The sequence below is a fragment of the Physeter macrocephalus genome, chromosome 19, assembly GCF_002837175.3.
Source record: "Physeter macrocephalus isolate SW-GA chromosome 19, ASM283717v5, whole genome shotgun sequence".
Lineage (NCBI taxonomy): Eukaryota > Metazoa > Chordata > Mammalia > Artiodactyla > Physeteridae > Physeter > Physeter macrocephalus.
The window spans coordinates 3,507,908-3,534,494 of record NC_041232.1 but is presented as its reverse complement, the minus strand read 5'-3'; the positions used below and the strand labels follow the sequence as shown (position 1 = coordinate 3,534,494).

At 44.9% G+C, this 26,587-nt stretch overlaps 1 protein-coding gene across 1 annotated transcript in view; it reads left to right on the top strand.

Annotated features, from left to right (window-relative positions):
• Nucleotides 1-26,587, top strand: part of SLC5A1 (solute carrier family 5 member 1) — a 58,190-nt gene that overhangs the window by 16,027 nt on the left and 15,576 nt on the right. Inside the window, exons 3-10 of the mRNA XM_007128723.3 lie at nucleotides 8,295-8,399; nucleotides 8,969-9,028; nucleotides 10,204-10,308; nucleotides 20,312-20,417; nucleotides 21,502-21,582; nucleotides 23,292-23,512; nucleotides 23,758-23,893; nucleotides 25,296-25,403. Of these exons, the coding sequence (XP_007128785.2) occupies nucleotides 8,295-8,399; nucleotides 8,969-9,028; nucleotides 10,204-10,308; nucleotides 20,312-20,417; nucleotides 21,502-21,582; nucleotides 23,292-23,512; nucleotides 23,758-23,893; nucleotides 25,296-25,403 (922 nt within the window). The remainder of the gene's footprint in view (nucleotides 1-8,294; nucleotides 8,400-8,968; nucleotides 9,029-10,203; nucleotides 10,309-20,311; nucleotides 20,418-21,501; nucleotides 21,583-23,291; nucleotides 23,513-23,757; nucleotides 23,894-25,295; nucleotides 25,404-26,587) is intronic.

Here is a 26,587-nt window from a genome sequence, read left to right as displayed (position 1 = left end):
TAAAACTTTCCTAAAGATTTCTCCCATGTCACTTCATTTAAGCCAGAGAACACCCTTGTGAAATAGGCTAAGAAGGATTCTTATCCTCAGTTTATAGTGGAGAAAACTGAGGCTCAGTGTACTAACATGACTTGCTCAAGGTCACATAATTTGTCCTGGCAGGGCCAAGAATTTTTTTTCTTTGACTGCACCGCATGGCTTGTGGGATCTTAGTTCCCCTACCAGGGATTGAACCTGGGTCCTCGGCAGGGAGAGCGCAGAGTCCTAACCACTGGACCAAGATTAAAACCAGGTGGGAAGCCTCTCAGTGTGCTTAGTAGGAGGGGAAGAAGCGGGGGTGGGGGGCAGGCACACTGTTTAACTATGCTTTCAAGGCATATACAGGTCACTCTTTTTTCAATCCAGTGGCTACCCCTGATGGTAAAGCTAGGAACACACACAGAGCCATTGTCTGTTGCTTTAGGCAATTCTTGACTCTTCAGCTAGTGGTCCTGAGTGTTCACATACTATCTTACTTTGCTAATGGTGCGGAAGTAAAGAAAAAATGAATGTGTAAACTTGAATCACTTTATTCCTCTGGGCTTTAATTTTGTTTTCATTTGAAAGAATAGGGTTGACCTTAATTATTTCCAAGGTAATCCCTGCTCTAACATCAGATGACTGAGTGTTGGCAAGTAATAGACTTTCCCATATATCTCCTATTTTCTATTTTATGTCGTATAAAACATAATTTTCAATTAGCATTCAATGATATTTTCATGTCTTTTTCTACAACCCCAGAAACAAATACATAACTTCCCTGCATGCTTTGTTCTAAGACTTCAGGCTCTACAAGTTAATCTGAGACCACCCTGGAATTGTTGCCCTTTATTGTTAAAGGTTTTAAAGAATTGTGTTCTGATTATAAAATTACACAAACTCATTGTGGGAGATTTAGAAAAACACAAAAACACACTTACTGTTTTCTTTTCCAGAGATAATCACTGTTTAATTTGGATATCTCTGTCTCTATATCTACCTAGTTATCTTTAAAAATTGGGGGATCATATGGTATATAACTTTTGTATGTTTTTTTTTATTTGACATTTTTGTCACAATCATCTCCTCATAACAAATTCTTCAAAGCTATAATTTTAAAGGCAGTATAATATTTCATCCTAAGTATGTACCTTAATTTATCCAGTGGTTTTCCTATTGTTGGTCATTGATGTTGTTTCCAACTTTCCTGTATTGTAAATAAGGTGGAATTGAACATACTAAGGAAATCTTTACGTATAAGTCTTTCTCTGCATCTCTGATAATTTCTTAAGAGAGAATACTAAAAGTAGGATCGTATGGTGGAAGGAGATGATCTTTGGATTTGTGACAACAAACTGCTTTCCAGCATTACATTCCTATCAGAACTATATGGTAGAGACTATTTACTTGCCAATACCAAATATTATCATTTAAAATTTTTTGCCTATTTGATGGACTAACCCTCAAGGTCGGATCCCCCTTGAGGTCTTGGTCTCACTAACACTGAGCTTACAGGTCACCCTTTTGACATCTCAGAGCAGTTTAGAGTCTCTAGTCAGCCCCACTGTCTTTAACGGGCCCCGTGTGGGCCTGGCAGGACAGGTTTATTGCCTCTTCCTCAGGAGAGAGCCGTCCTTGGCATGTCCCCATTAAGAGTCCCGACTCCATTCAGCCAGTGGGAATAAATGCAACTCAAAGGCATTTGGTCACCGTGGTTCCTGTCGTTTCCCCAAGAGGAGACTCCAAGGATTTGCTGTCACTCACCCACCCACTCACTCACTCACTCACTCAGCAGACTTTTACTGAGTGCTTGCCATGTGCAAGAAAGGTCCTATGCTAAGTGGAAGCAGAAATGCTCTTCAAGAGCTAGAGGATATTTGGGGGACAACACTTGTACGGAAGCAGTTACCAAAATAGGGCCTGACAGGCACCAGGAGAGTGCAACAGATGACAGGTGGGGTAAGAGGTCAGAGGAGGAAGAGATTGGCTCTGGAAGGTGTCAGCAGAGAGATGGGACTGGGCTTCTCTTTGGTCACTGGGACAGTGTTTTTGCAGGTAGAGCTTGATGGAGAGGGAGTTCCAAGCAGAAGGAAATGGTGTGAACAAAAGCAGGAGGCAGGAAAGCCCAGGGCATATCCAGGAGGCTGGGTCTGTGTGATTTAGCTAGAGCATACAGGACTTGGAAGAGTTTGCAGGGGCTGCTGGGATTGGAGAAGGAGGATGAGGCTAGATTGCAGAGACCCTTGAGAGCCTGTAATTCCTCTTCCTATTTTCATGCCATGGCAGGGCAGAGGAGCCCTCCAGTCGGCAATATTTATTGACTCTGGTGGTTGAGGTCACCCTCTGGGAACTCTTATAATCCCCTCTCTTGAGGAGACAGATTGTGGAAGGATTTCCCACAAAGCCTTTGAGTGGCTTCTGTAGACTTCCGTATGAAATGTCTCAGTAACTTTGCTATGGCATGAGGATACTCTGGAAGTCTTTATTCAACTGAGCCTGCCTGGTCTGGGGTTCACCAGTGAGACTGGTCAAAGCTTGTTTCAGTCCATGTGCTATATGTTGGCATGTAGAGAAGTGACAGTGTCTCCCACTGGGTGGCCCAAATGCCATGGTAAACTCCGGAAGTTCAGTAGGGGATTTTGGAGAGAGAGCCTCTTTCACCCCAAACTTTTTGTCCTCCTCATCTTAGCATCCCAAGTTTGTAGTTAGTCACTGGCTTCTGCTCCCAAAGAGAGGTCAAAACAAGTTTAAGGAGGAACAGTGACTTTCAGTGCAGTCTAGGGCAGGTTTCTCAAACCTCACTGTGTGTAAGAACTACCCTTACTTCTCTGATTCAGTAGGTGTGGGGTGGGGACTGAGCACTCATAGCTCTCCTAAGCTCCCGGGTGAAGCCAATGCTTCTGGCCCGCAGAGCACTCTGTGAGTAGTATGGTTTAGGGAGCCCATTTCTAGGGCTGAGTTAAGCACTGAAGGAACGATCACTAGATGGACTGATGTCTGCCTTTGGTTTGAGAGGTAGATGCAGTCCCTGCTAGCTTCCAACTCCAGACATTAATAGTTGGTATGGAGAAATGAATTTGGCCAGATGTTTTCCTTGTGGTTTAAGTGGTTGTCCCTTTAGAGAAGGCTCATGGGAAAACATCAGATTTGTGCCAAACCCTGGAGGGATTGAAGTGAAAAAAATTTAAGTGATAGAGCCACTGTATTGTTAACGGAAACCACATTATCAGGTATCTAAATTGCAATGAGAGGAAATCTATTCTTGTTAAATGGTCCAGATAATTTAGAGGCAGATTCTCTGACAGTGATGGGAATTAGAGGGACTGGCTTCATCCTCAGCACTGCCAAGGACCCATGGCTGAGAGGCAGGTTTAAAAGTATTTGAAGCCACATGATGTTAAAAACAGATGGTAAGTCAAGGAGGGCAGCCTGCTTAGCTCTGGACAACCCATGTCTGGACTGGTCTAGAGGCCCAGGGTCTGAGACCTATTTGGAGACACAGGTGGGGCTGAGGGCAACAGAGAGAGCAACAAGGGCCGCCAGTGAGGAGCAGACACATGAGAAGAGGAAGCTTAGCCTGGAGAAGATTTGAGGGTGGGTACAACCCCTGTCCTCAGATATTGGAAAGACTAGCTTGTGGAAGAGAGATTTGACTTGTTCTGTTGCACTGTAGAGGGCACAAGTAGAACTAAATGGGGAGATTTAAGCTCAAGGTAAAGAAGGACTTTGCAACCATTAGAGTTGTTCCACTGTGGATTCAGCTGCCTCGTGAGGTGGGGCGTTCTCTGTCACTAGAGGCACACATCCAGAAGCTGACCTTCACTTGGTGCGGGGGGTGGTGGGGGAGGGAGTGTTTCCGAGGGGATTCAAGCTGTGACATCGATGGGCCCATCCAGTTCTGGAAGATTCTGTGATTCTCTAATTTCTCCCTAGGTTTTTCCCTCCTGCGAACCTTCTAGGATAGGAAATTTAGACAGTAAAGTATGATTGTGAATTCCCTAAAGTCAAAGGAAAACATAGTCTTTTTTTCTTTGTAATGTGACATTGCATTATTTCCCCAATTACCATGCTGCGAAACCTGTTGGGTTTGGTCAGACCCAGCACATTTTGCACTGTGACAGCAAACCATCTAAATACTTGTAATGGCTTCTTGAGCCCCATCAGAGAATGAGGAAGGCCTGGAAAGAAGTTAGTCAGAAGCAAGATCAAGCTGGGAAAATTTCAGAGGAAGTCTGAAATCCTGAACTGAGAAGGAATGTGGGAGGAAATTACAGAGAAGGACAAGATGCTTCATAGGTCACTCCCTAGATGGGGCATGATTCCCAAGTGGGCATGAACATGGGTGAGGTGTGGACAGAGAGAGCTTTTGGGAAGTCAGAGTGATGAAAGCATTGTTAACAAGCTCCAGTGAGAGGGTGGTGTGAAAACATGTCAGAGGCATGTAGGTGATAAAACAATGATGTATGTATTAGCCTGCTTGGGCTGCCATGGCAAAACACCACAGACTGAGTGGCTTGCACAACAGAAATTTATTTTATCACAGTTCCAGAGGTTAGAAATCCAAGATCAAGGTGCTGTTAGGGTTGATTCTGGTGAGACCTCTCTTCCTGGCTTGTGGACGGCTGCCTTCTCTCTGTGCACATTCAGTGAGAGAGAGAGAGACAGAGACAGAGAGAGAACTAGTGTCTCTTCCTCCTCTTATAAGGACCAGTCATATTAGATTAGGTCTTACCCTTATGACCTAATTTAATCTTAATTTCCTCCCTAAAGACCCAATCTCCAAATATAGTCACATTGAGGGTTAGGACTTCAACATATGAATTTTGGAGGAAGACAGTTCAGTCCATAACAGTATCCATTGTAGCTCTTGTGAACTGTCTTTGAGGTGAAGTGACTGTCCTCTTGGAGGAAAGAAAGGACACTGATTGAGGGCCCGCTGAGTGTGTCATTACTGATTCATAATCTCCTTTGACTCCTGCACAACCCTGTCATGGGAGAAGATTGAGGCTTGCAGATGTTATGATCACACAGATTGGAAGAGGGCAAGAGAGCATTCAAACTTTAATTTTTAAGCTCATGCTGCCTTCTCACTGCAGAGAACTTTAGCGTGAAATCTTGCTGAATTTCTGGGACTGCATCTTTAAACCCGGAACTGCCAGGAAAGACTGTTTGGCAGGCTCATTAGGGGGTCCGGAAGGGTCTCTGAATAGGGAAGTGACTTGATCAGAGTTGTGCTTTGGAGAGGTCATGTGGGTGGGGGGGAGACTGGAGAGTACCTCGAAGCCTGTTAAGAAGCAATGACAGCCTGTACAAGGGCTATGTAAAAAGTGCTAGCTGCCTATGCCATTGTGAAGGCAGAGTCAGGGTTTTGTAAATGACTGAGTGGAGGTCATGGGGCGAAGCCGGGGAGGTCGGAAGAGGCCAAGGTGAGCGACTGGAGAACAGTAGTGACCATGATAGAAATGAACTGAACCTGGACTAATACCCCCAAAGCTCCCCTGGCCCCCATTCCATCAGATGGTGAAGGGCTGCCTCAGGAAAGCCTACAACTGCTTAAAGCCCACTGTCCCCCTTTGGGGAGATCTTGGAGAGAAATTCTTGAACTTAAGGTTAATCTAATGCAGTTAATCATTACTGGTAATTATGCTCTTAATAGTATAACATTAGGCTTAATAATTTATCAAGTGAGAGATGATAAATGAAAAAAAAAGATAATGTGTAATGACAGGCAGGCTACATGCAGAAGGGAATCCTGATTAAAAGTGAACTGTTATCCCCACCAAGCTCTGAGGAGAAGGAGGAGGTGGATATGTTTAAAAAGCCTGCTTTCCTCTCAGTTTCTCCTTCTTCTCCTTGTCCTCCTCCTCCTTCTTCTTCTTCTGCATCACAAAGCATTTTACTGTTTGTGCTATAATGAGGACGAAATGCAGTCTAGAGCAATAGAATTTTTACACAATGAGAATTCCACTTATGGTCAGAGTAAATGGTTATTTACTTCTTTATGCAAAGCTTACTGGGTCCTATTCTTTTAACAAAGGCAAGCATGCATATGTTGTACAACACACTTTAAAGTACAGATAACAAAAGATTAAACTCTTAAGCAGCAATAATCAAAGTACACAGTTTCTCTTCTTAATGAATGACGTCTACCCAGTTACTAAAGTCCCAAATCTAGGGGTTACCCTTGATTACCCTTTCCCCCATTTCCCACATCTGATGCATCAACAGGGCTCATCAACTTTGTTTCTAAAATGTACCCCAATCTCTATGCTTGTCTTTGTCTCAACTGCCACCACTTGAGACCAAGCCGCTATCCCCTGTTACCAACAGGCAGCAACTGCCTCCCACATGGTGTTTTGTTTTCTCTCTTGCCCCCAACACTACACTCTCCACATGCTTGAGAGCAATACTTAAAAACAAGTTAGATCCTTTCCCTCCCCTGCTTGAAACCCTCCAGTGGCTTCCCATCAGACAGAGTAAAATCCACACTCCTATCCTGGCTTGCTAGGACCTACGTGATGTATCCCCTCCTAACTTTCCAGCCTCATCTCACACCACCCACCACACTCCAGCCACTCTGGCCTTCTTTCTGCTTCCCAACCATGATGACCTTCTCACTTGGGCGGGCGGTGGGGGGGGTGGTCTTTGCTTTGCTGGAACGCTTTCCCTCTGATCTCAGCATGGTTGACTTCTTTTATCATCTTGATCTCAGCTTAGAGGTCAACCCACAGAGGGACCTTTCCCAGACTAAAGCAGTCACTCTATCTATCACACCTTCTCTATTCTCTTCACAGCACTTAACCACTCTCTGATCTTTTTTGTTGTTGGTGGTGGTGCTTTTCATACAGGAATCCCCAGTGTCTAGAATGGCACTTAACACATTGAGTAGGTGCTAAGTTAATATTTGTTGAGTGAATGAATGAAGGCACTTACACCACTGTCTCCTCATCATTCTGGAGACCTTCTGGCCCGGACTTCAGAGATCTCCCTCTCCTCTGACTTAGCATATGGCACTAGGCACCCACTGTTTTATATCGAGGAACAGTTAGGACAGTTTCTTCGAGTAATCTGCCTTTTGGGAAATATGTGTTTTGTTCCAAATTTGAACCATATTAGGGATATTAGACAAATAACTACCAGCTCCCCCAATTGCTCAGCAAGACTGGGGATAATTATACTAGTTTGGTGATCATCAAATGTTGTTATGCCTTCTCCTTCTGGGTACAGAAGAGCTCTAGAGCTTTTCGGGGTTCTCTTGGACCTCAGAGGCGGTTGAGTTGATGGTACAGTACCATGACTGGTCAGTTCAAAATCCCTCTCTTGTTTCACCTGATACTTTCTCCTTCATCTCCTATTCAAAAATCCCCTTCTCCTTTCCTCTCCCAGGCTTCAACTCTTGGGTATTTAGTATATGTCCTTCCAATTTGTCTTCTAACCTATGTTTTTAGACATATGTATATCTTTGAAAAATGCAGTGTTTTGTTCATGTATCCATAGGACCTTTGTTAAAAAATAAAAATACTATATCGAGGGAATTCCATGGCATTCCAGTGGTTAGGACTCCATGCTTCCACTGCCCGAGGCCTGCGTTCGATCCCTGGTTGGGGAACTAAGATTCCACAAGCCGCGTGGTGCGGCCAAAAAAACTACTATATTGACTTAGAGAGTTATTATTATTAGCATCTCTTGTTACTTGGGAGCTCATGGGATTACAGAATTTAACAGCTAAGAGTCACTTGGAAATTATTGACTCTACCCCCTACCTTCTTTGACAAGTGACAAGTAACTGACGTCCAGAGGCTTCCTTTTAAATGATTTCTTTCAACAAAACTGTCCACATTTCCTGAGATCCTGTATTGGTCAAGGTCCCAAGTCAGGAGTGCTGGGGGACACAGAGATGAATGGCACAGGTCCTGCTCCTGAGCCCTCAGCCGCTGGGGAGACTTCCAGCGGAGGCCAGTCGGGCTGTGGAGCTTCCCATGCCTTCTTGACTGTTGCGCATTGGGCTCACAAAGGACTCACAGAGATCTGATTTGGGGATACATCCCACGACTCCTTCCCCAGTCCTCTCCTTTTTATCTTTGCTATTACCCAAGTCCTCACATCTGCCTTCTGAACCAGTGGTCCCAGCAGACTCCAGCATAGTCAAGTTCCTGGCTGGCCTCTGCTCTTTCTTGTCCTTCTCTTGGATGACATGTCTCTTCTATCTTTGGTCCACCCCTGAGTGTCCTGGTGAAGCATGGAGTTCTCACCTGACCTTCTCTTTGTGTTTCCAGATTGGAGCCTCTCTGTTCGCCAGTAACATCGGAAGCGGCCACTTTGTGGGACTGGCGGGAACGGGAGCAGCTGCAGGCATCGCCACTGGGGGCTTTGAATGGAATGTGAGTAACATCAGAGACACTGTGTCCTGGAGCTGGAAGGATCTTTAGCTGTCAGCCAGCTCAGTCTACACTCAGAGATGTTCTAGATGTTAGAGAACCTCCCAGGGCCACCTTGGAGTACAGATGGATGAGGGGCACAGCTTCAGGAACCCCAGGGTCCTGCTCCCCTTCCACCACGAGAAATCACTGATTTGATGGCGATAGTGTTTCTTTCTTCTTTTAAAAAGCCAACCCTTCCTGTACCCTTTCAGCCATATCAGAGGTTTGGAAATACCACCAGATTTCCATTATTATTATTTTTTTTATTTTTAAAAGCTCTCTAAATGGTATTTTACTCCTGTAAACCAGGGAAGAGGCAAAAGGAGCTGTGATGTCAGTGGGCAGCCCCCCGGGTTCCTCTCCACTGTTGCCCAACTGTTGTACCTGTGGACCAATCAGGCATCAAAGGCCTTCTCCAAGCACTGATGGCCACTTAGGGAGTTGTGCCCAGAGCCCAAAGAGAAAATGCTGGGGCAGCAGGATGGGCTAAGGTTCCTCCTGGTTTGACTCCACCTCTTTTTTGGTTTCAGGCCCTTTTTTTGGTGGTTGTGCTGGGCTGGGTGTTTGTCCCCATTTACATTAAGGCAGGGGTAAGTATTTGCTCTGTTATTATGTAGTATATATTTCCTGCTGGCAAATATCTGTGTGAACTTGGTTCTCCTGGAGGGCAGAGGAGACTTTCTGGGATAAGAGCCTATGACTTGGCTCTCTTTCCTGGGTTATAAAGTTCCTGACTGCTCTCAGGGGCATTCAACAGATCTACCTGGCCATGATTTGTCCCTCTAGGAAGCCCTCCTAAGCAACCTCACTCTATTCAGCATTGAAAGCATCACATCCCCTCAGTCTGGGTGAATACTTGCAAGGCACTGTCGTGCATTTGCACATGATACGTAACTGTCTGCCTCGGCCCCTGGAACAGAAGCAACATGAGAAAAAGAACCATATTTTCCCTTTATTTAAAAACATCAGCAGCCTTTGTTTGCTGAGTATGCATCTGGTACTCAACTACCAAATACATGCTTGGTCTCTTGACTAAATCTCTGACATTTTACATAAGAGAGCTTTAGCAACATCTGTCCATTGAGATATAATGAGCACCTACCATGTGTACGTCTATACATTAGGAGCTGAAATCAATAAGAAAGAGGCACAGGCAGACTCTGCATCTTCTGGAGGCTCATGGACTGCTGGTGATACATGTCTGATTCCAGGAGACAGCAGGCTCAGGGTTGAGGACACGAGACAGAGTGTGGTTGGAATTTGCAGAAAGGAACTGGGAGAGCAGTTGAGCTGGCCTGCAGCTACAGTCCTTGGCAAGGCTTATGTGCAGAGCAGGGTGAAGCACACACCCAGCCTGGACACCTTTTTTGGTGCACTGAAAAGGTACTACCGTGGTTATGATGCCTTGTTCACAGAAGGTGCTTTGTATAGGACTATCTATCTATTTATCTATCCCCTCCTCCTTCAGGGCAAGGATCTGCCTTCCTGGTTATGTGCAGGCATGTGTTCATTAAAAAAAATTGTTTATTGGGCCCTTCTATGTCCTGGGATGATACCCAGCTGCCTCTGCAGTGGTAGGGCATGTGGGATTGAGATGAGCAAATGGATGGAGGATGGGGACATCTGGCCACCTCGCAGACTTCTCTGACCAACGAAGGTTAACCCTTGATCATACCTCTGACACTGGGGTGGATGCCTCTGCTCTGCTTGCTCTGGGCCTTCTGATCACTCAGACTGGCAGTGACCACCCTTCCATTCCATGCAGGTGGTGACGATGCCAGAGTACCTGCGGAAGCGATTTGGAGGCAAGCGGATCCAGGTCTACCTCTCTGTTCTGTCCCTGTTGCTGTATGTTTTCACCAAGATCTCGGTGAGTCCTCTGCCCTAGGGGCTGAGCACTGGCTGTCTCAGAACCTGCCTACCCTCGCTCCTCAGCACATGCTGGCCCACCAAAGGGCAGTGCTATATGCTTCTATTAACTCGGTCCCTTAGGCCTTTTTGCTTCTGAGGGTAAAGTCCTATTTCACACATCAAGGAGTGAACACTTGGAACTTCTTATCCTCTACTGTGGGGAAGGTTGACGACATAAACGGTTCAAGAAGGTTCAGTGAAAGCTGTTCTTAACAGAAGATTAAAAGGGAGTTAGGGTTGCCTGAGGGCTGGCCCCGACCTTAGAGGTAGCTGTAAGCCTTTATGCCCTGTCAGGGTCAGAATCTGGCTCTAAGTGACATTTCTGATGCGCTTAAACATGGGCAGTCAGTGGCAACTCTGGAAGGGACCTCAGAGATTCCCCCTCTTCCTTCGTGAACAGGGAAACAGAAACTCTGGGGATGGAGATTCTTGCTCAGGAATAGAACCCAGACTGCTGGCTCCAGCTCACTGTCCTTTTCACTGCACAAGTCTTCTTATATTCGTTCAGAATCAGCTCCCTGGGCCTTTAGTTGCTAACCCTCCAGGGGATTTTTGCTCTCTCTGAACCCAACCACTGGGGTGGACCCCCTTCCATTTAGCTTGCCTCCCTGCCAACCTGGAGCTGCAGGCCCCAATATGCAGAGTTGAGATTTCTCAGGGATTGGCTGGCCATTGGGGTGTGTTTGAAAGCTGTGCAGAGCTCTTGGCTGACCCATTGGAGCAAGACTTGAATTCCTTCTTTACTTCTCTTTTCCTTTCTTCAAAATGTTCAAGTCAACTCATTTTGATGGTAAAACAAAACAAAGTGAAAGACCCAGGAAACCATTGAAGTTTTGAGATATATTCCCCCTGACAGCCCAAAAGATGGCAGGAAGAAAAAAGTCTGCTTATAGGTCTTGCCTGGAATTATTTTTTAATCCCTAAGGAGATTGTCAGTCTGATAAAGGTTAAAGCGACAGTGGAAAAAAAAAATTTAAAGAAGGAAAATGTGAATAAAGAATAACAGAAAGAAAATAGGACCTTGGTAAGAAAACTAAGAAAATAATTGGAGGAAGCATGGGGTTGTGGAGGAGCTGGGCTTCTGCTCTACTGCTTGCCAGCAGTGACCTGGGGCCAGTAGCATATTGCTTTACTTCTCTGGAGCTTAGCTTCTTTGTGAGTAGGATGGGGATAAAAATTCTGCCTTGCCTACCTCCCTGGGTGGTAGTGAGGATCAAATGGATTTTCTTGAAAACATGAAGCGTTTGGGGGATGTAAGATATGATGATGATGAACACGAGAACCATCGACGCTCCCCGTAAGAAGCTCCCTGGATTGCTTCAGCACCCTAACCTAGCTAGAGAAGAAGGCTATATATTCTGGATACTAGGCCCTTATCAGATATATGATTTGCAAATATTTTCTCCCATTCTTTAGGTTGTCTTTTCACTTTCTTGGTAGTGTCCTTTGATGCATAAAAGTTTTAAATCTTGATAGAGTCTAGTTTATCTGTTTTTTCCTATTGCTGTTCATGCTTTTGGTATTATTTCTAAGAATCCATTGCCAAATCCAAGGGCAGAGAGAGAAATGGCATTTTCTGTGCTCACATAGGAAGTGGTTCCAGCTTTCCCCCTTAGCCAGCAGTTACAAAGTACTCACTGCTCTATCAGAGGGGTTATCTCATTGACTATCGTCAATTTTCCTCTTTTTCCTTGTCCTTCCTCATCTAGCACCAAAGGTGAGATTGGACCAATCTCAGCACTAGTAAAAGATCTGCCCTGGCTGAAATCTGAGTCGGTTGGATCTGAAGTGAGCCTTCTCCTCTAGTTAGGTAGGGTAATGAAAAAATAGCAGCTCGTGCTTTTATTGCCCTGATTACTTAAGAGTGAGAAAACAACGATATTAGATAACATTTTCAATTTTTTTAATTTTGGAAAATTTCAAACATACACAAGCAGAAATAGAATAGTATAATGAGTACTCATGGACCTAGTTCTCATCACTTGGCTTTCACAGTGAACAATATTTTGCCATTCTTGGTTCATCTCTCCTCTTCCACCTTTTTTCTCCAACAGTATTTTAAGTCAAATCCTAGACATCGTGTCATTTCACTGTAAATTCTTCGGAATGCACCTTTAACTTTTAAAGAACTTAACCATTGTGCTATTATCATGCTTAACAAAATGTATAGTAATTTCTTAATTTAAGTAGTTTAATACCTGGTCCATATCCAGATTTTCCTGATTATCTGAAAAATGTCTTCTTACAGTTGATTTGTTTGAATCAGGATTCAAATGGAATCTACACATTGTATTTGACTATTGCTTCTTTAGAGGAAATGTATATATATCTTCAGCCTACCACAATAATTTTTCCCTTTTATGTTATTACTTTCTACATGCATACACTTTTTTTTTTTGACTGGGTTGTCTTTTTTGATGTTGAGTTGAAAGTGTTCTTTATATATTCTGAATACTAGACCCTTATCTGATACATGATTTGCAAATATTCTCCCATTCTGTAGGTTGTCTTTTCACTTTCTTTTGTGTCCTTTGATGCACAAAAGTTTTAAATCTTGATGAAGTCTGATTTATCTGTTTTTTCTTTTGTTGCTCATGCTTTTGGTGTCATTCCTAAGAATCCATTGCCAAATCCAAGATCATGAAGATTGAATGCTAGGTTTGTTCCTAAGAGTTTTATAGTCTTAGCTCTTACACTCAGATATTTGATCCATTTTGAGTGATTTTTGTATATGATGTTAAGTAAAGTCCAGTTCTCCCAGAACCATTTGTTGAAGAGACTTTCATGTCCCCACTGAATGGTCTCAGTGGGAACATGTGCTCCGGGATTGGGCTAATAGGGCTTTGTATTGGAGTTGGGACTGACACCCAGCCTTACTGCTCCCTCCCTGCCCAACTTCCTGACATAAAGTGCTACTGCCCTTGACTGGTGCCTGTGTGCTTTCCCTGCCTATGTGATGATTCCACCTCCTTCACTTTCTCCTCCTTTCCTTCAGGGTAGTTTTTAATTACCTAGATGAAAACCCTGGGCATTTCATTCTTATTTCCTTAGAGACTGGTGTGCATAGCCTGGACTGGGAGTTGCTGGGAGGGGTAGAGAAATCGGGTGTCCTGAGGGAGGGAAGGTCAGGTGCAAGAGGAGAAAAGGAATGTAAGTGGGAGGGTGGGGAGGTGACGCTGGCACTAGTGGTGAGGGAACTGCTCCTTGCTCCTTGGTTCAGCTTGTGAGGTAGCACCTGTCTACTAAGCATGTAGAGGAGGGCACTGGGATTCCCTTTCTTGGAAGCAAGCCTTCTCCAAGTCCACAGTGCAAGTGGGTGAAAGTCTGTTGGCTGAGCTTTGCCCTTGGAGCTGATGTAGCAGTAGTCATAAAAATAAGGTTACTGCTCAACCTCTTTGCCTGCCTTCCCAATCACCTCACCTATTGTTCAGGTTACTGATTAAACCTCCCTGGACTTGGGAGCCCACAGGTACCTGAGGGGCAGCCTCCCTCAGCTCAGACCCTGATGGAGCCCATCCCCCAGCAGTTGGCTTTTTCTGAATTTTACTTTTGAACAATACTTAGTATGGTGTGCCCCCTTTCTGTGTGATTTCTGTGGTTCCTTACTGGAGGCCTTGCCCAATGTCCTACCAGCTCCACCTGCTGCCCAGAGTCAGCAATCCCTTGTATAATGCACATGAAGGATGTTAGCTGCCTTTTATTTGGTGCCAATAGCTTTACTTAGTCTCCGGTAGGGGCTTAACTTATTCCATCTCCAGTCCTCATAAGAGTTCTGTGCAGGTGGGGATTTTTATTTAATTTTCCACTTGATGGAAGAGAAAACTGAGTCTCAGAGAAGTTAAGTAATTTGTCCCAAATCACATAGCTAGTGTATTACAAAGCCAGGACTGGAGTCTGGGTCTCTCTAGTCGCAGTGTCTGTGTTCTCACAATTCTGCTCTGTGCTTGGATGGGATGAAGGCATAGGATAACAGGATAGATCACCTAGTTCTATGATCTATGCTCCCATTTTACAGAGAAGAGAAGGGGCTTTGTGGGGTTAAACAGTAGCAGAACTAGATTGAGAAGCAGAGTCCCTGATACTGAATCGAAACCTTTTGACATTATGTCCCCCTGCCTTTTAAGTCCAGTACAAACAAGTCAAAATTCAAGACCTTGGGGAAAATTAAAATAACCAGTTAAGTGACCTTCCAATTTAAATGAGTTTCTGAGAGTAGGATTTGAGAGGACTGTGAAGGGAGAACATCAGCTGCACACTGGGTGTATAAGCGATCTGAAGGTGGGACATCTAGGCAGTGGGGAAGGGCAGGGAAGGGTCAGACAGGCAAGACTTTGTAAATTTGGCTGACTTCAGGTTCACCATGGGTCACAGAGCATGAAATCTTTAAAAGAATTACACTGATATTGACTGTACTTGCTAGGAGCTCACATTAAGATATACGAGTTCAGGGCTTATGAACAAAAGGAAAGAATTGTTAGTTAACAAAGTAAGGTAATCATGTATTTACATTGCACACAAACAGAGATTAATCACTATTGTTGTGTGTGTGGGGAGGCATGGGTAAGAAGAGAGGAGTGGCCTTGTGATATCCATGTCCAGACAGGGAACAATCAGGGACCTACCAGGAAGGCTTTGGAAGGATGCAGGGATCCAGTGGGCATGTAATTGATAGGGGAGAAAAAGTGAAATGCATTTCAGGTGGAGAGTCCCAGATGTGGCCCAGGCCATTGAACAGGGGTGGTGTGGAGTCTTGACTATGGCTGCCATCATGTGGCTATGTCCTTTTGGTTTCTGAGACCCAGACTTGATTATTCCTCCATGTAATCCTGAATTTTATAGGCTCCTTCCCGCCCACCCACTCCACCCCAGCACCCTGCCTTACCAAGTTCCGAGAAGCATTCTGTTCTGTAAAATTTCCTGGCATTATCTATCTTATTCAAATGTGCACAATCACTTGAGATAAAGCCTCAGATTTTATGAATTACATGTGATGACCAAATGTCCCTATTTATATTTCCTGGGGCTATTATCACAGATCAGAACTGTAATAAACTTTTATAGCAACTATGCTATCTGTTTTGGATCCTTGGGTGAAAACAAGAGCTTCGGAGCTTGCTTAAGTTTTGAATGCTTATCACCTGGTTCATTCACTCACAAATGGAAAGAGAAATTTGAGTAATGGGGCTCTCCATCTCAAACCTCATTGCCAGGCAAGATCTACTGGGTACTCAGATACAACTAGGACTAGAATGGGCAGCAAATGCACACATGTAAAATCCCAGGATTTCAAACATCAGAGCTGAGACTAAACAAACTACCCAAGGCTCATGGTCAGAGACTGTTACTCTAAGAGGTTTTCCAACTGGATCTGTATTTATTGTCCCCTGTGAGTTCCATGGAGCTTGTTCAGCCAAACTTTCAAAGTGGTGGGCTAAATCCAACTTCCTGTTTCTGTAAATAAAGTTTTATTGGAACACAGCCATGCCCATTAATTGATGTATCATCTACGGCTGCTTTCATGCATCAACAGCAGGCAGTCTTGAGCAGGTTGGAAAGAAACTGTATGGCCTGCAAAGCCTAAAACATGTATGAAGTGAGCCTTTACAGAAAAAGTTTGCTGACCCCTGGTCTAGAGGACCATAATTGTTTAGTTCACTTCAAGTTAGTTTTGCTTAGCAGCACTGGGGAAATTTGCTTGTTCCCTTCTTCCCTCCCTTCCTCCCTTTTCCCATACCTCCCTTCTTTTCTTCCTTCTTTCCTTTTTTTCTTCTTTATTAAGAGCTAAGAGTAGTTTAGAGAAGGAGCAATCTGAGATAAGCTGTGAAATAAGTGATCTCATAGGATTAGAGGAGAGTTCTTTTATATCAAAGCTGGTGGTATATTCCCTATCCAGTCCCTGATTTTTAGAAATCAAAAAGTAATGAAATGCTTCAAACATACAGTAAAGTACTATACTAATACCACCACCAGGATTCTGTAGATCTAGACAGCTTATCATTTTTTTTAAAAAGAAATAAAACAACAGATAAGGCTTATCTATACCCTTTTGACCCTAATTCCTTCCTTCTTAAAAGGTAAACACTATCTTGAACTTGGTATGTATTCTTCTGGTCTATTTTTTAATACTTTTACTACATAATGTGTGTATAGCCATATATCCATAGGGAATGTATTGTGTTGTTAAATTTCTGCTTCTCTCACCCTTGGAACTGTAAGAAAAGTGATGGCATTTAAGAAAATCTGGAGGGGAAAAGCACCCATAACCCTATAACTCTAACATAGACATTTTCACATTTTGGCTTTGCCCATATTGTGTGCTTTCCTTTAGCGAGCTGCAATCAGAATATGCAAACCATATCGTGGTCATTCTCCCCCTTCTTAGTATCAAACTGTAAACATTTTCCCATATTTCCATCTTCATAATTATTATTTTTTTAGGGGCCATGAAGTATAATTGTTGATATACAAATTTAAGCCAGCCACCTAAAAATCCTCTGGTGGACGAAAGGCTCTCAACAGTGGTCACTTTTGGTTCTACTGATAGAAGTGGGACCACATTAACTTTTCAACATATAACTTTTTGTGCTATTGTTTTTTATATCATACAACATAATTATTTTATTTTAAAACTAAGTAAACAACATTTTTTTTAAATTAAAAAAGACCTTGCTCTCTGCAAAAAATATTCCAGAAAGGAAGACCCTTACCTTTCAATGTTGTGGGAAGGTCATTGGATTTGGAGATAGAAAACTTGAGTTTTAGCCCTTGAGCAAGTCATTGACTTTTTCTCTCTCATCAGACAATTTACTTGTCCTGTTACCTTGATTTGAGAATCAGAACAATGTATGTATCTAAAAGTCCTTGGTCAACTGTAAAATCCCCTAAATATGGAGGAAAAAATACCCTAATGAAGTAAGGAAATGTTTGGGCACCTAGGAGACCCCAAGACATATGTCAGAGCACCCCAGCTAACATAAGCTTAGCTATGGTGTCCCCAGGCACATCTGCTGGCTTTCAGGGTTCCAAGCACAGAAAGAATTTATTACTGAAGTTAAGAATGACTCATGGGAGGAAGCATTTGTTCTAGATTTCTTCAATTCGTGAGGGAGGTTTCCTTGGAATTCTTTATCTGCCCTGTTAGCTGGAAACAGAATGCATATCATAAGAACAAGATTTCGATTAGCCCAAGACTTCCCATAAGTCTTTATAGACTTTGTTTATAGCATTATTGTAGGAGTTGTGAGTTACTTATTTGTGACTAATGATGGTAAGGCAAATATTAATGAGGGTATCATAGTCTACTATGGCATGTTGTCATAAAGCATTACAAATTAACTACTCTGGAAAGTAAACCAACCAAGGGCATTTTAAAGGCAGTAGCAGCCTTGGAATTTTTTATAGCTCACTTATGCTTATTAGCTAATCCACTGAATCTAAAGTGTGCACATTTAACAGCATTCCAATGAATGGAACCCCTTTAACTGAAATAACTTTAGTGACAGTACAGAGGCCTTGGAGGGGAGGCACTGTCATTGTAAATACTCATCACAATTTCAGGTGGCCCAGAGTGCAGGGTCAAGGAGGGGTGGCCATTTCACCCTTAGCGAGGCTAATGTGCAGCTGGGGGCTCTTTCTTCCTCTTCAGCTTTAGCTGCTGCAGAGGGCAAGGTAGAAGATGTCTCAGACCCGGGAGGGGAATGCTTTCCTCGGCTGCAGGTCTTTCTCACTTCCAGCCACTGAGAATCACAAGCCCCAGGAATCAGAGCTTTTCACTTTAAAGATGAGGACACTGAGACACAGAGAGGCAAAATGTTTTATTAAAGGTCACTCAGGCCTATAGTGGCAGCACTGGGGTTAAAACCCAGGTCCTCTCACCACCAGCCCTGAGGGTGGGGGTCTCTTTCTAGGTCACCATCTCTCTCCCCACCTCCTGGGTCTGCCTTTCTTACTCTTCCAGGGAAGACAATGACAGTAGGTCCCCTGGGACTAGAGGGTCTTCAGGGAGCTAAGGCACTAGGTCCTCAGGAGGGCCAACTTGGGGGAGGAGGCCGGGCGTTAACACAGAAGCTTGGAGTTGGTGTGAGACAGCTCTCTCCCAACCAGGAGGCAGGGAATAGGAGATTTTGGTTGGTGGGGACCTGAGCCACTGGAGGGCACCGAGGAGCTGCAGGGAGGTGTAGAGGGAACGATAAGAATGGAGTGGAGATGCAAGGGCGCCCTTCCTCAGGGCTCTGACCGGGTGGCCCTTTACCTGCCCTGAAATGTGTTTGGTTTTATGCAATAAAACAGCCCTTTGTGGCATCTAGGGGAAATCAGGTTCTTTTGCATCTAGAGATTTGAAAACAAAAAATTCACCACCATCATCCCTTAATACTGTCCTGGTAGTATTTTGGAGATGACATGAACATTCATTTTGGGTGACTCCAGTGCTCTCTGTTGGTTTAAATTAGCAATTGCACCATCCAGTCAAGTAGAAGCTTCTTTATGGAGCTAAATGAGGCAGGGAGAAAAAGAACTGCATCAAGAACTGGTGAATTCGGGGGTGAAGAGGGAGCAATTCTCCCTAAATTTACATGAGATAATCTAGATAAAACCACCTATCAGCAAGCCTGCCACACAGAGGTTAGTGGTGATGCTCTGGTTGTGTCTGAGTCAAGATGGATCCCATCTGGGCAGAGGAGATAAAATTATGATGTTGCTAACATCTCTCTCCACTCCAGGGTGAGGTGGGGTTTCCCTCTCATGGACTCCAGCACTCAAACTTGCTTTTGGGAATAGATCAGATAAACCTTTTACACTGAGGTGAAAATGAAGGATAATAGCTTAGAGCAGCAGTCTACAAAGTGGGTTGGGAGGAACCTCAAGGTGTTAATAGTTGTTCCTTGGCAAACAGAGTTCCATAGTTAAATAAGTTTGTGAAGGGTCATTTATTATGTTTTCCTCCTGGGGATTCACAGTATATTAGAGGCTCAGAGAAGTTGTGTGGTAAAGGAACTGCCTTAACTTTATTTAATCCAGTATTTCACAGACCTCTTTGACTATGGAATTCTTTCTTTTTTAATCATTTAATATCTATTATCATCTTGACTAAATCTTGTTGGGAAATTTAGGAATAGAGCATATCTCAGGTGTTCATATCATTTTTTACATAATCAATCAATTAATTAATGCTTGGCTGTATTGGGTCTTTGTTGCTGCACATGGACTTTCTCTAGTTGTGGTGAGTGGGGGCCGCTCTTTGTTGTGGTGCGCAGGCTTCTCATAGCAGTGGCTTCTCTTGTTGTGGAGTGCCAGCTCTAGGCGTGCGGGCTTCAGTAGTTGTAGTGCATGGGCTTAGTTGCTCTGCAGCATGTGGGATCTTCCTGGACCAGGGCTCGAACTCGTGTCCCATGCATTGGCAGGCAGATTCTTAACCACTGTGCCACCAGGAAAGTCCTCCTTTTGTTTTTTATTTTTATTTTATTTTGGTAAGAACACTTAGCTTGCCCTCTAGCCTCTTGACAAGTTTTGAGTGTATAATACATATTGTTGACTAGGTACAATGTTGTATGGCAGATCTTTAGAGCTTATTCATCTTACTTAACTGAAACATTATACCTGTTGATTAATAACTCCCCCTTCCTCCAGGCCCTGGTAACAGCCATTCCAGTCTCAGATTTTATGAGTTTGACTATTTTAGAAACCTTGTATACATAGAATTGTACACTACTTGTCTTTCATATTCTCAACTGGGGATAAAAATATGAACCTCTAATTGTGGGAGTTCAGCCAAAGGGCAAAGGGGTGTGGGCCAACGTGGGGCCTCGGAAATCACAGGCATCGGCACTACTTGGGAGTTGGCTTCTGCTAACCCCTCCAAGTTCTCCTCCCTGTCCCTACCGCTGACGTGCCCCAGCCAGGCCCCGTGCACCCTGCAGCCAGAGGCCTCTCTCCCCACAGCCCCACCTCTTCTCTCCTTCCAGGCAGACATCTTCTCTGGGGCCATATTCATCAACCTGGCCATGGGTCTGAATCTGTACCTCGCCATCTTTATCTTACTGGTAATCACTGCCCTTTACACAATCACAGGTGAGTTCCCTAGAATGACTCAGCCCAAGCCCATCTTGGGGTTAGGCACTTGTGAAGACGTGGCTTCTCCTCTCAAGGAAGAGATCCACCCAGGAAACAGTTTGAGGAAACAGTTGTAGGTGGCCCCAGAAAAATCCAGTGATGGTGGGAACAGTCAGGACAGCTTCTTACAGGAGGTGGGGCAGGGTTTGGCTTTGCAGGTTGTGGAGAGAACTTGGCTGAGTCGGGAGAAGCAGGGAGGGAGTGCCAGGCTCGGGGAGAGGTGGGAGCAAGGGAATGGAGTCAGGAATGGGAGTGGCAGGGCTGGGACAGGGTGAACAAGCAGATGAGTTTGGCTGGAGGAGGGGCATCAATGGGAAGTAGCTGAGGGTGGAGTGTATAGACGATGCTAAGACCTGATAGTTCAAGTGGGATCACAGTGTGGGGGCCTTGGAAGCCAGACAGAGGCCTTGGATTTGATGTGACAGGGACTGGGAGGCACTGTAGGGAGGAAGGGAGGGAGTGACACACAGAGACCTTAGAGGAAGGCTCCAGAGGTGACCGGAGAAGCTGGCGGCACTAGTGACCAAGGGGCACCTTTGCAGAGGTTGATCTGCCCAGTTAGGGGGGCCAGGGCCAGCAATGGAGCTTGCTGCCTAGCTGGAGCCCCATGGTGCTGGGGATAAGAAGTTACTCAGATGGCCTGAGAGAAGAGAGAGTGGACTGATTTGGTTATGTCCCCAGACATCTTGTAGAGATGTCAGCTCTTTGCTCTTCCCTGCCTTTGTTTGCGCAGATGCTTCTCACCATAGCCATTTCCTGGCTTAAAGCGGTCACATCAAGCTCTCCGTCCTCAAATAGGGAGAAACATTCTTTCCCCAAGGCCTTCCCAGCATTTCTGTGAAAAGTGGAGATACTGGAACATGCTGGGTGGCAGACCTCTGTAACAGGACAAGGGAGGGAAGGAAAGGAAGGCAGACTGAGGGGTGCAGAAGGTGTGCAGAGGGAGAGGAGTGGGGGTGGGGGTGAGGGTGGGGAAAAGAGGTGGGCTGACAGGTTGCCCTCCTACCTGAGGTTAGATGCCTTGTCTCCTTTGCTTGCTCAGGGGGCCTGGCGGCTGTGATTTACACGGACACCTTGCAGACGGTGATCATGCTGGTGGGGTCTTTTATCCTGACTGGGTTTGGTAAGTGGGGCTGGGGCAGGATGAGGAGGTGGGGAGGCAGAGGTAGAGGCCCAGGGAGAAAAAACGAGTCCAGCCTCCCTGCCTGCTACTGTCCTAGACAGTGAGCTGGGTATGCTCTGCTCTCCCCAGGGGAGTAGACTGGCCTAGATTGGCAGTCACTGTGGGTGTGCAAGGGACACCTTCCCTAGCCCTGGAGGTTTCAGGCTGGGCCTGGCCCAGAAAATACCTGGATTCCTTGCTGCCCTCTCTAGACAGTCTGGGCCAGTGGGCCCCAGTGTGGGCCTCTGATGTCACAGAGAGGTCTTCTCTCCACAGAGCAACTGGACGTAAAAAGGATAAGGCTAAATATCTATTAGGCTAAATATATTTAAATGTTGCATCTTAAATCTCAGATTATGTCATCTACATTTTGATGTTAAAAGTCCTTTCTTTTATGAATTGACCATTTTCTTATTTATTTCCTGATTTGGTAAAATTTAAAAAATCAGCCACGAAGTAAGTCAGAAAGAGAAAAAAAATACTGTATGCTAACACATATATATGGAATTAAAAAAAAATGGCTCTGATGAACCTAGGGGCAGGACAGGAATAAAGACGCAGATGTAGAGAATGAACTTGAGAAGACTGTGGGGGTGGGGGTAGGGGAAGCTGGTACGAAGTGAGAGAGTGGCATGGACATATATACACTACCAAATGTAAAATAGATAGCTAGTGGGAAGCAGCCGCATAGCACAGGGAGATCAGCTGGGTGCTTTGTGACCACCTAGAGGGGTGGGATGGGGAGGGTGGGAGGGAGGCTCAAGAGGGAGGGGATATGGGGATATATGTATACATATAGCTGATTCACTTTGTTATATGCAGAAACTAACACAACATTGTAAAGCAATTATACTCCAATAAAGATGTAAAATAAATAAATAAATAAATAAATAAATAAATAAATAAAATCAGCCACTCTGTAGTCCCCGTCCTCCCAGTTTTGAAATTTTATTTGTCTATGAAATCCTAAGGACAAGACTGGAAACCCTATAAATAGAGGTACTTGTTATGGGAGGACATAAAATGCCATTTTATTTTTAAGGGGGCCCATGCTCTCTGTGTGTCCTGTGAAGCCTCTTATCCTCTCTCTATGCTATGTTTTCCAAGAGCTTCCATTTGATTTTCCCCGGTGGTCCTCAGGGGTCTGGAGCAGGGGAAAGGAATGCCTTATTCTGCAGGGCAGGGGCTGGAATGCCTTATTCCCACAGCCAAGAGGTGGCAGGGCTCCAGACTTCCTCACCCATTCTCTTCCAACCCACCACACTGCTGGGACTGGGGGCCTAGTCTGTGTCTCTGGGTCTGTGTCCAGAATCTGAAAGGCCACTGCTGATAGCAGGGGGTGAGGGGAAAAACAGATTCTTTGAATCTGGTTCAAAAGCAAGGTCTTTCTTCTAATAATTCAAATACTTTCCCTTTGTAAAGAAGTTTATGGTTGGAGTCCTTTCACAGGTTGTTGCTTTGGACCTCACAGTAGCCCTCTGAGGGGGCTGGGCAGGGTTAATAATCCCATTCTATGGATGAGAAAGCTGAAGCCCAGAGTGGGACAATGACTTGCCCAAGACCCCACAGTGAGGGCTCTGGCTTTGGGTTTCTCAGGCATCCACAGAAAGAAACTGCTATGAAGAGTTGAGAGTTTCAGGATGTTGACTTATGTTACCACTGTTTTCCAGCTTTTCACGAAGTGGGAGGGTATGATGCCTTCATGACGAAATACATGAATGCCATTCCAACTGTGATTTCTGATGGAAACACCACCATCAAGAAAGAATGCTACACCCCAAGGGCTGACTCCTTCCACATCTTCCGAGATCCTCTCAAGGGAGACCTGCCATGGCCTGGGCTCATCTTTGGGTTGTCCATCCTCGCCCTGTGGTACTGGTGCACAGATCAGGTACCCACGCTGGATGTGTGGGGAGGAGAGGGTCTTCCCCAGGGTGCTACAGAGACTCCTGTCTGCCTGTGGCTTGTGGGGTTGGGAAAGGTAGGGCAGGGCTCATGTGGTCTGAGGGCTGCTGAGCCTTGGTGACATTGGAGTGCCAGGCCAAAGACCCGGGATGGTGGGGGAAGCTGGGGTGGTTAGAGCCTGTTGCGGGGTCTCTTGCCTATACCCCTCCCTCACTGGGCTTTCCCTGGCAGGTCATTGTGCAGCGGTGCCTCTCGGCCAAAAACATGTCACACGTGAAGGCCGGCTGCATCATGTGTGGGTACCTGAAGCTGCTGCCCATGTTCCTCATGGTGATGCCGGGGATGATCAGCCGCATCCTATACACAGGTGATGCCTTCTGCTGGACTTGCTAGCCTCTCTCTTCCATTTTCCTGGCTCCAAGTCACTTCTAAAGCCCTGTAGATCCCTGTTTCTTTTTTTCTGCCCTCTTCTTTTCTTGCCATGATTACCAAGCATTATTGTACCCCCCCACCCCAGACAGTGAGCAACTTGAGGCCATAGCATGTGTGGAGTTGTGTTCCCTGGTTCTTTACATTGGCAATTATTTTTCCCCTTTTGAAAATTCTCTGAAGTCATGACATGCCTCCAGCTATAGCTTCTTCTAGCTAATATTTACTTATTTTTTGCTCTGTCTTCTCCCCAACCCCCAGGCTATAGTAGTGTGTATGATGCCCTTAATGTCAAAGGACCGCAGCCAGTCTCTAACTGCCTGCTGCCCTGTTTCCTGGACCCTTTCTGTGAAGGGGCCCCGAGCCTTGCACTTTGCTATCCAGGGTGTTAGATTCTTCCTTGGACTGTTTGTGGCTTCTCCTACACTTCCATTTGCGTGTGTTTTTTGGTCAGCCATCATAGGTCCAAACTGTTTCCTGGAATATAAAATAATGGCAAAAAGAGAGCACCACAGAATGAAAGTTTGGTGAGCACCTTCCAAAATGAAGACAAGACAGTCTGGGGGCACTTGTTGCCGTTGGCTACATGCTCCTAATAGTGCTTTCACCCTCCTATACTGGCTCACCTGTCATGAGAAAAATATATCTAACTGAAGATTTTAAAGTATAATGGATATAACACACAGACAAATATTTGAGATGGTGCTGTGATGATTCGGTACTATATGGGGCAGCACTAAATGACCTACCTGTAGTAGGTACCTAATAAATGCGTGTAAATCTGAATTCTATAGAAGTTTTTAGAACTTCCTCCAAGTCTCTAGCTCATGTCCCCTTCCCCTCCCAGGTTACTGCCTTTCTATTTCTAGCCCAGATTTTCCACATCTGGGAAGTTATACCCCACATTCCTCCCACTGGGGAATTCCCTTAGTTGTCTAGATGTTCAACCCTACTTGCAAGAGCTGTTGAAAACAAACCTCAAAATTAGGAACCGCAAGTTACTGTGATCTTCAGGAGAAACAAGAACACAGTCACTGCTGAGCAGGGTAGATAGCTAAAGTCTGAGGACCATGCCCTCTCCTTTCCTACGTAAGCATTTCTTTGCTTCTCCCTCATCTGCCTAGGAACTGTCTTTCCTCCCCAGGCAGAGCTTGGGAATGGTCAGGACCAGCAGGGCAGCAGGATGGCATGGAAGGGCTTAGTGGGAGCTGTGCTCTTTGTGGAACCATTTCAGGGCCATGGGCAAGAACGTACTGTTTGAAGCCCTGTCTTAAGAAGGTGAATCTTGGAAATAGTTCCCGGATGTCTGCTTGCTGACATGACTCTTCATCTCTCCTCAGAAAAAGTTGCCTGCACTGTCCCCTCGGAGTGTGAGAAATATTGCGGCACCAAGGTTGGCTGTACCAACATCGCCTATCCGACCTTGGTGGTGGAGCTCATGCCCAATGGTGAGAATTGTCCCTGCTGGCAGGGTCTTTCTTGGGAGGCTGATTGGGCTTGGGCTCTATCTACATAGCTGTCTGTGGGCCTTCTGGGGCAAAGCCGTTTCTGAGCCTGGGGTGCTAGTAGGGAAAGCCTCATTCTGGGCGTCCTCAGTTTTTGAGCAGGTCTTGCCTTAGTAGGGAGGAGACATCTGGCTTGGTTGGGCTCCATGAGTCCTGGCACTTGTCCATCAGTCAGGCATGGAAAGGAGATGATCTGAAAACATGTTAGGGAAAAACATGACTTTTTCATGCTCATCTAGAAAGTCTTTTGATGCTCTCCAACAGACATTAACATGAGGCTTGAACTAAATGGAGTTTTACCTGGAGAATGAATTGACTTCTAGGCTGTTCCAAGGAAAAACATGGAGAGAAAGGCAAAGAGCGATTTTAGCTCTACAATGAGGAAGTTCAAGGCAGTAGGTAGATTGGATACAAGGGGTTTTCTCATTATAGAGAATGTGGTGTCCTAAGAAAGTGAATACTTAGAGTCCAGAATAGTTAGTTTGGGGGTAGACCTGTATGGTTACCGTTCATCTTCATGTTGAAGAAAAATCTAATTCTGGCTTAAGGGATGGAAATCTCATTAGGTTAGGGGTCCCAGGAGACAAAAAATTTAAAGGTATTGATCAGGAAAATTTAGAATAAACATAAAATTTTATTACTGAAGGGAAACATGGAGATCATCTAGTCAAACCTGTTCATTTTACAGTTGGGGAAATTGAGGCCTACAGAGAGAAAGTGACTTTTCCAAGGCCACACAGTAACTCAGCGTCTGGCATGGTTAACTCAGCTGAAGGCTAGAATTTAGGAATTTGGATTTTTTTTTTTTTAACCACAGACTGGATAGATGACCTTGGGCAAACCCTTTGCATTCAACTTCTATAAAAATGGGAGTAATAGTTAACTATTCCACTGAGCTGGGTTGCTTATTAATTAAGGTTGCAATTAACAAGAATCATGGCTCTTTTAGAGTTCTGGCTGGGATTCTGGCCTCTGTGGCGTGTTTATGGTATTTCCTTAGACTGGCAGATCCTGGGTGAGGACTGTAGCTCTGAATACTGTGCTAGAGTGGATTGTGCATGACAGAAAGCTGTGTGGCAGATAGGACACCAAAATGCTGCATTTGCACGTACCATTGCCGTTCCTCA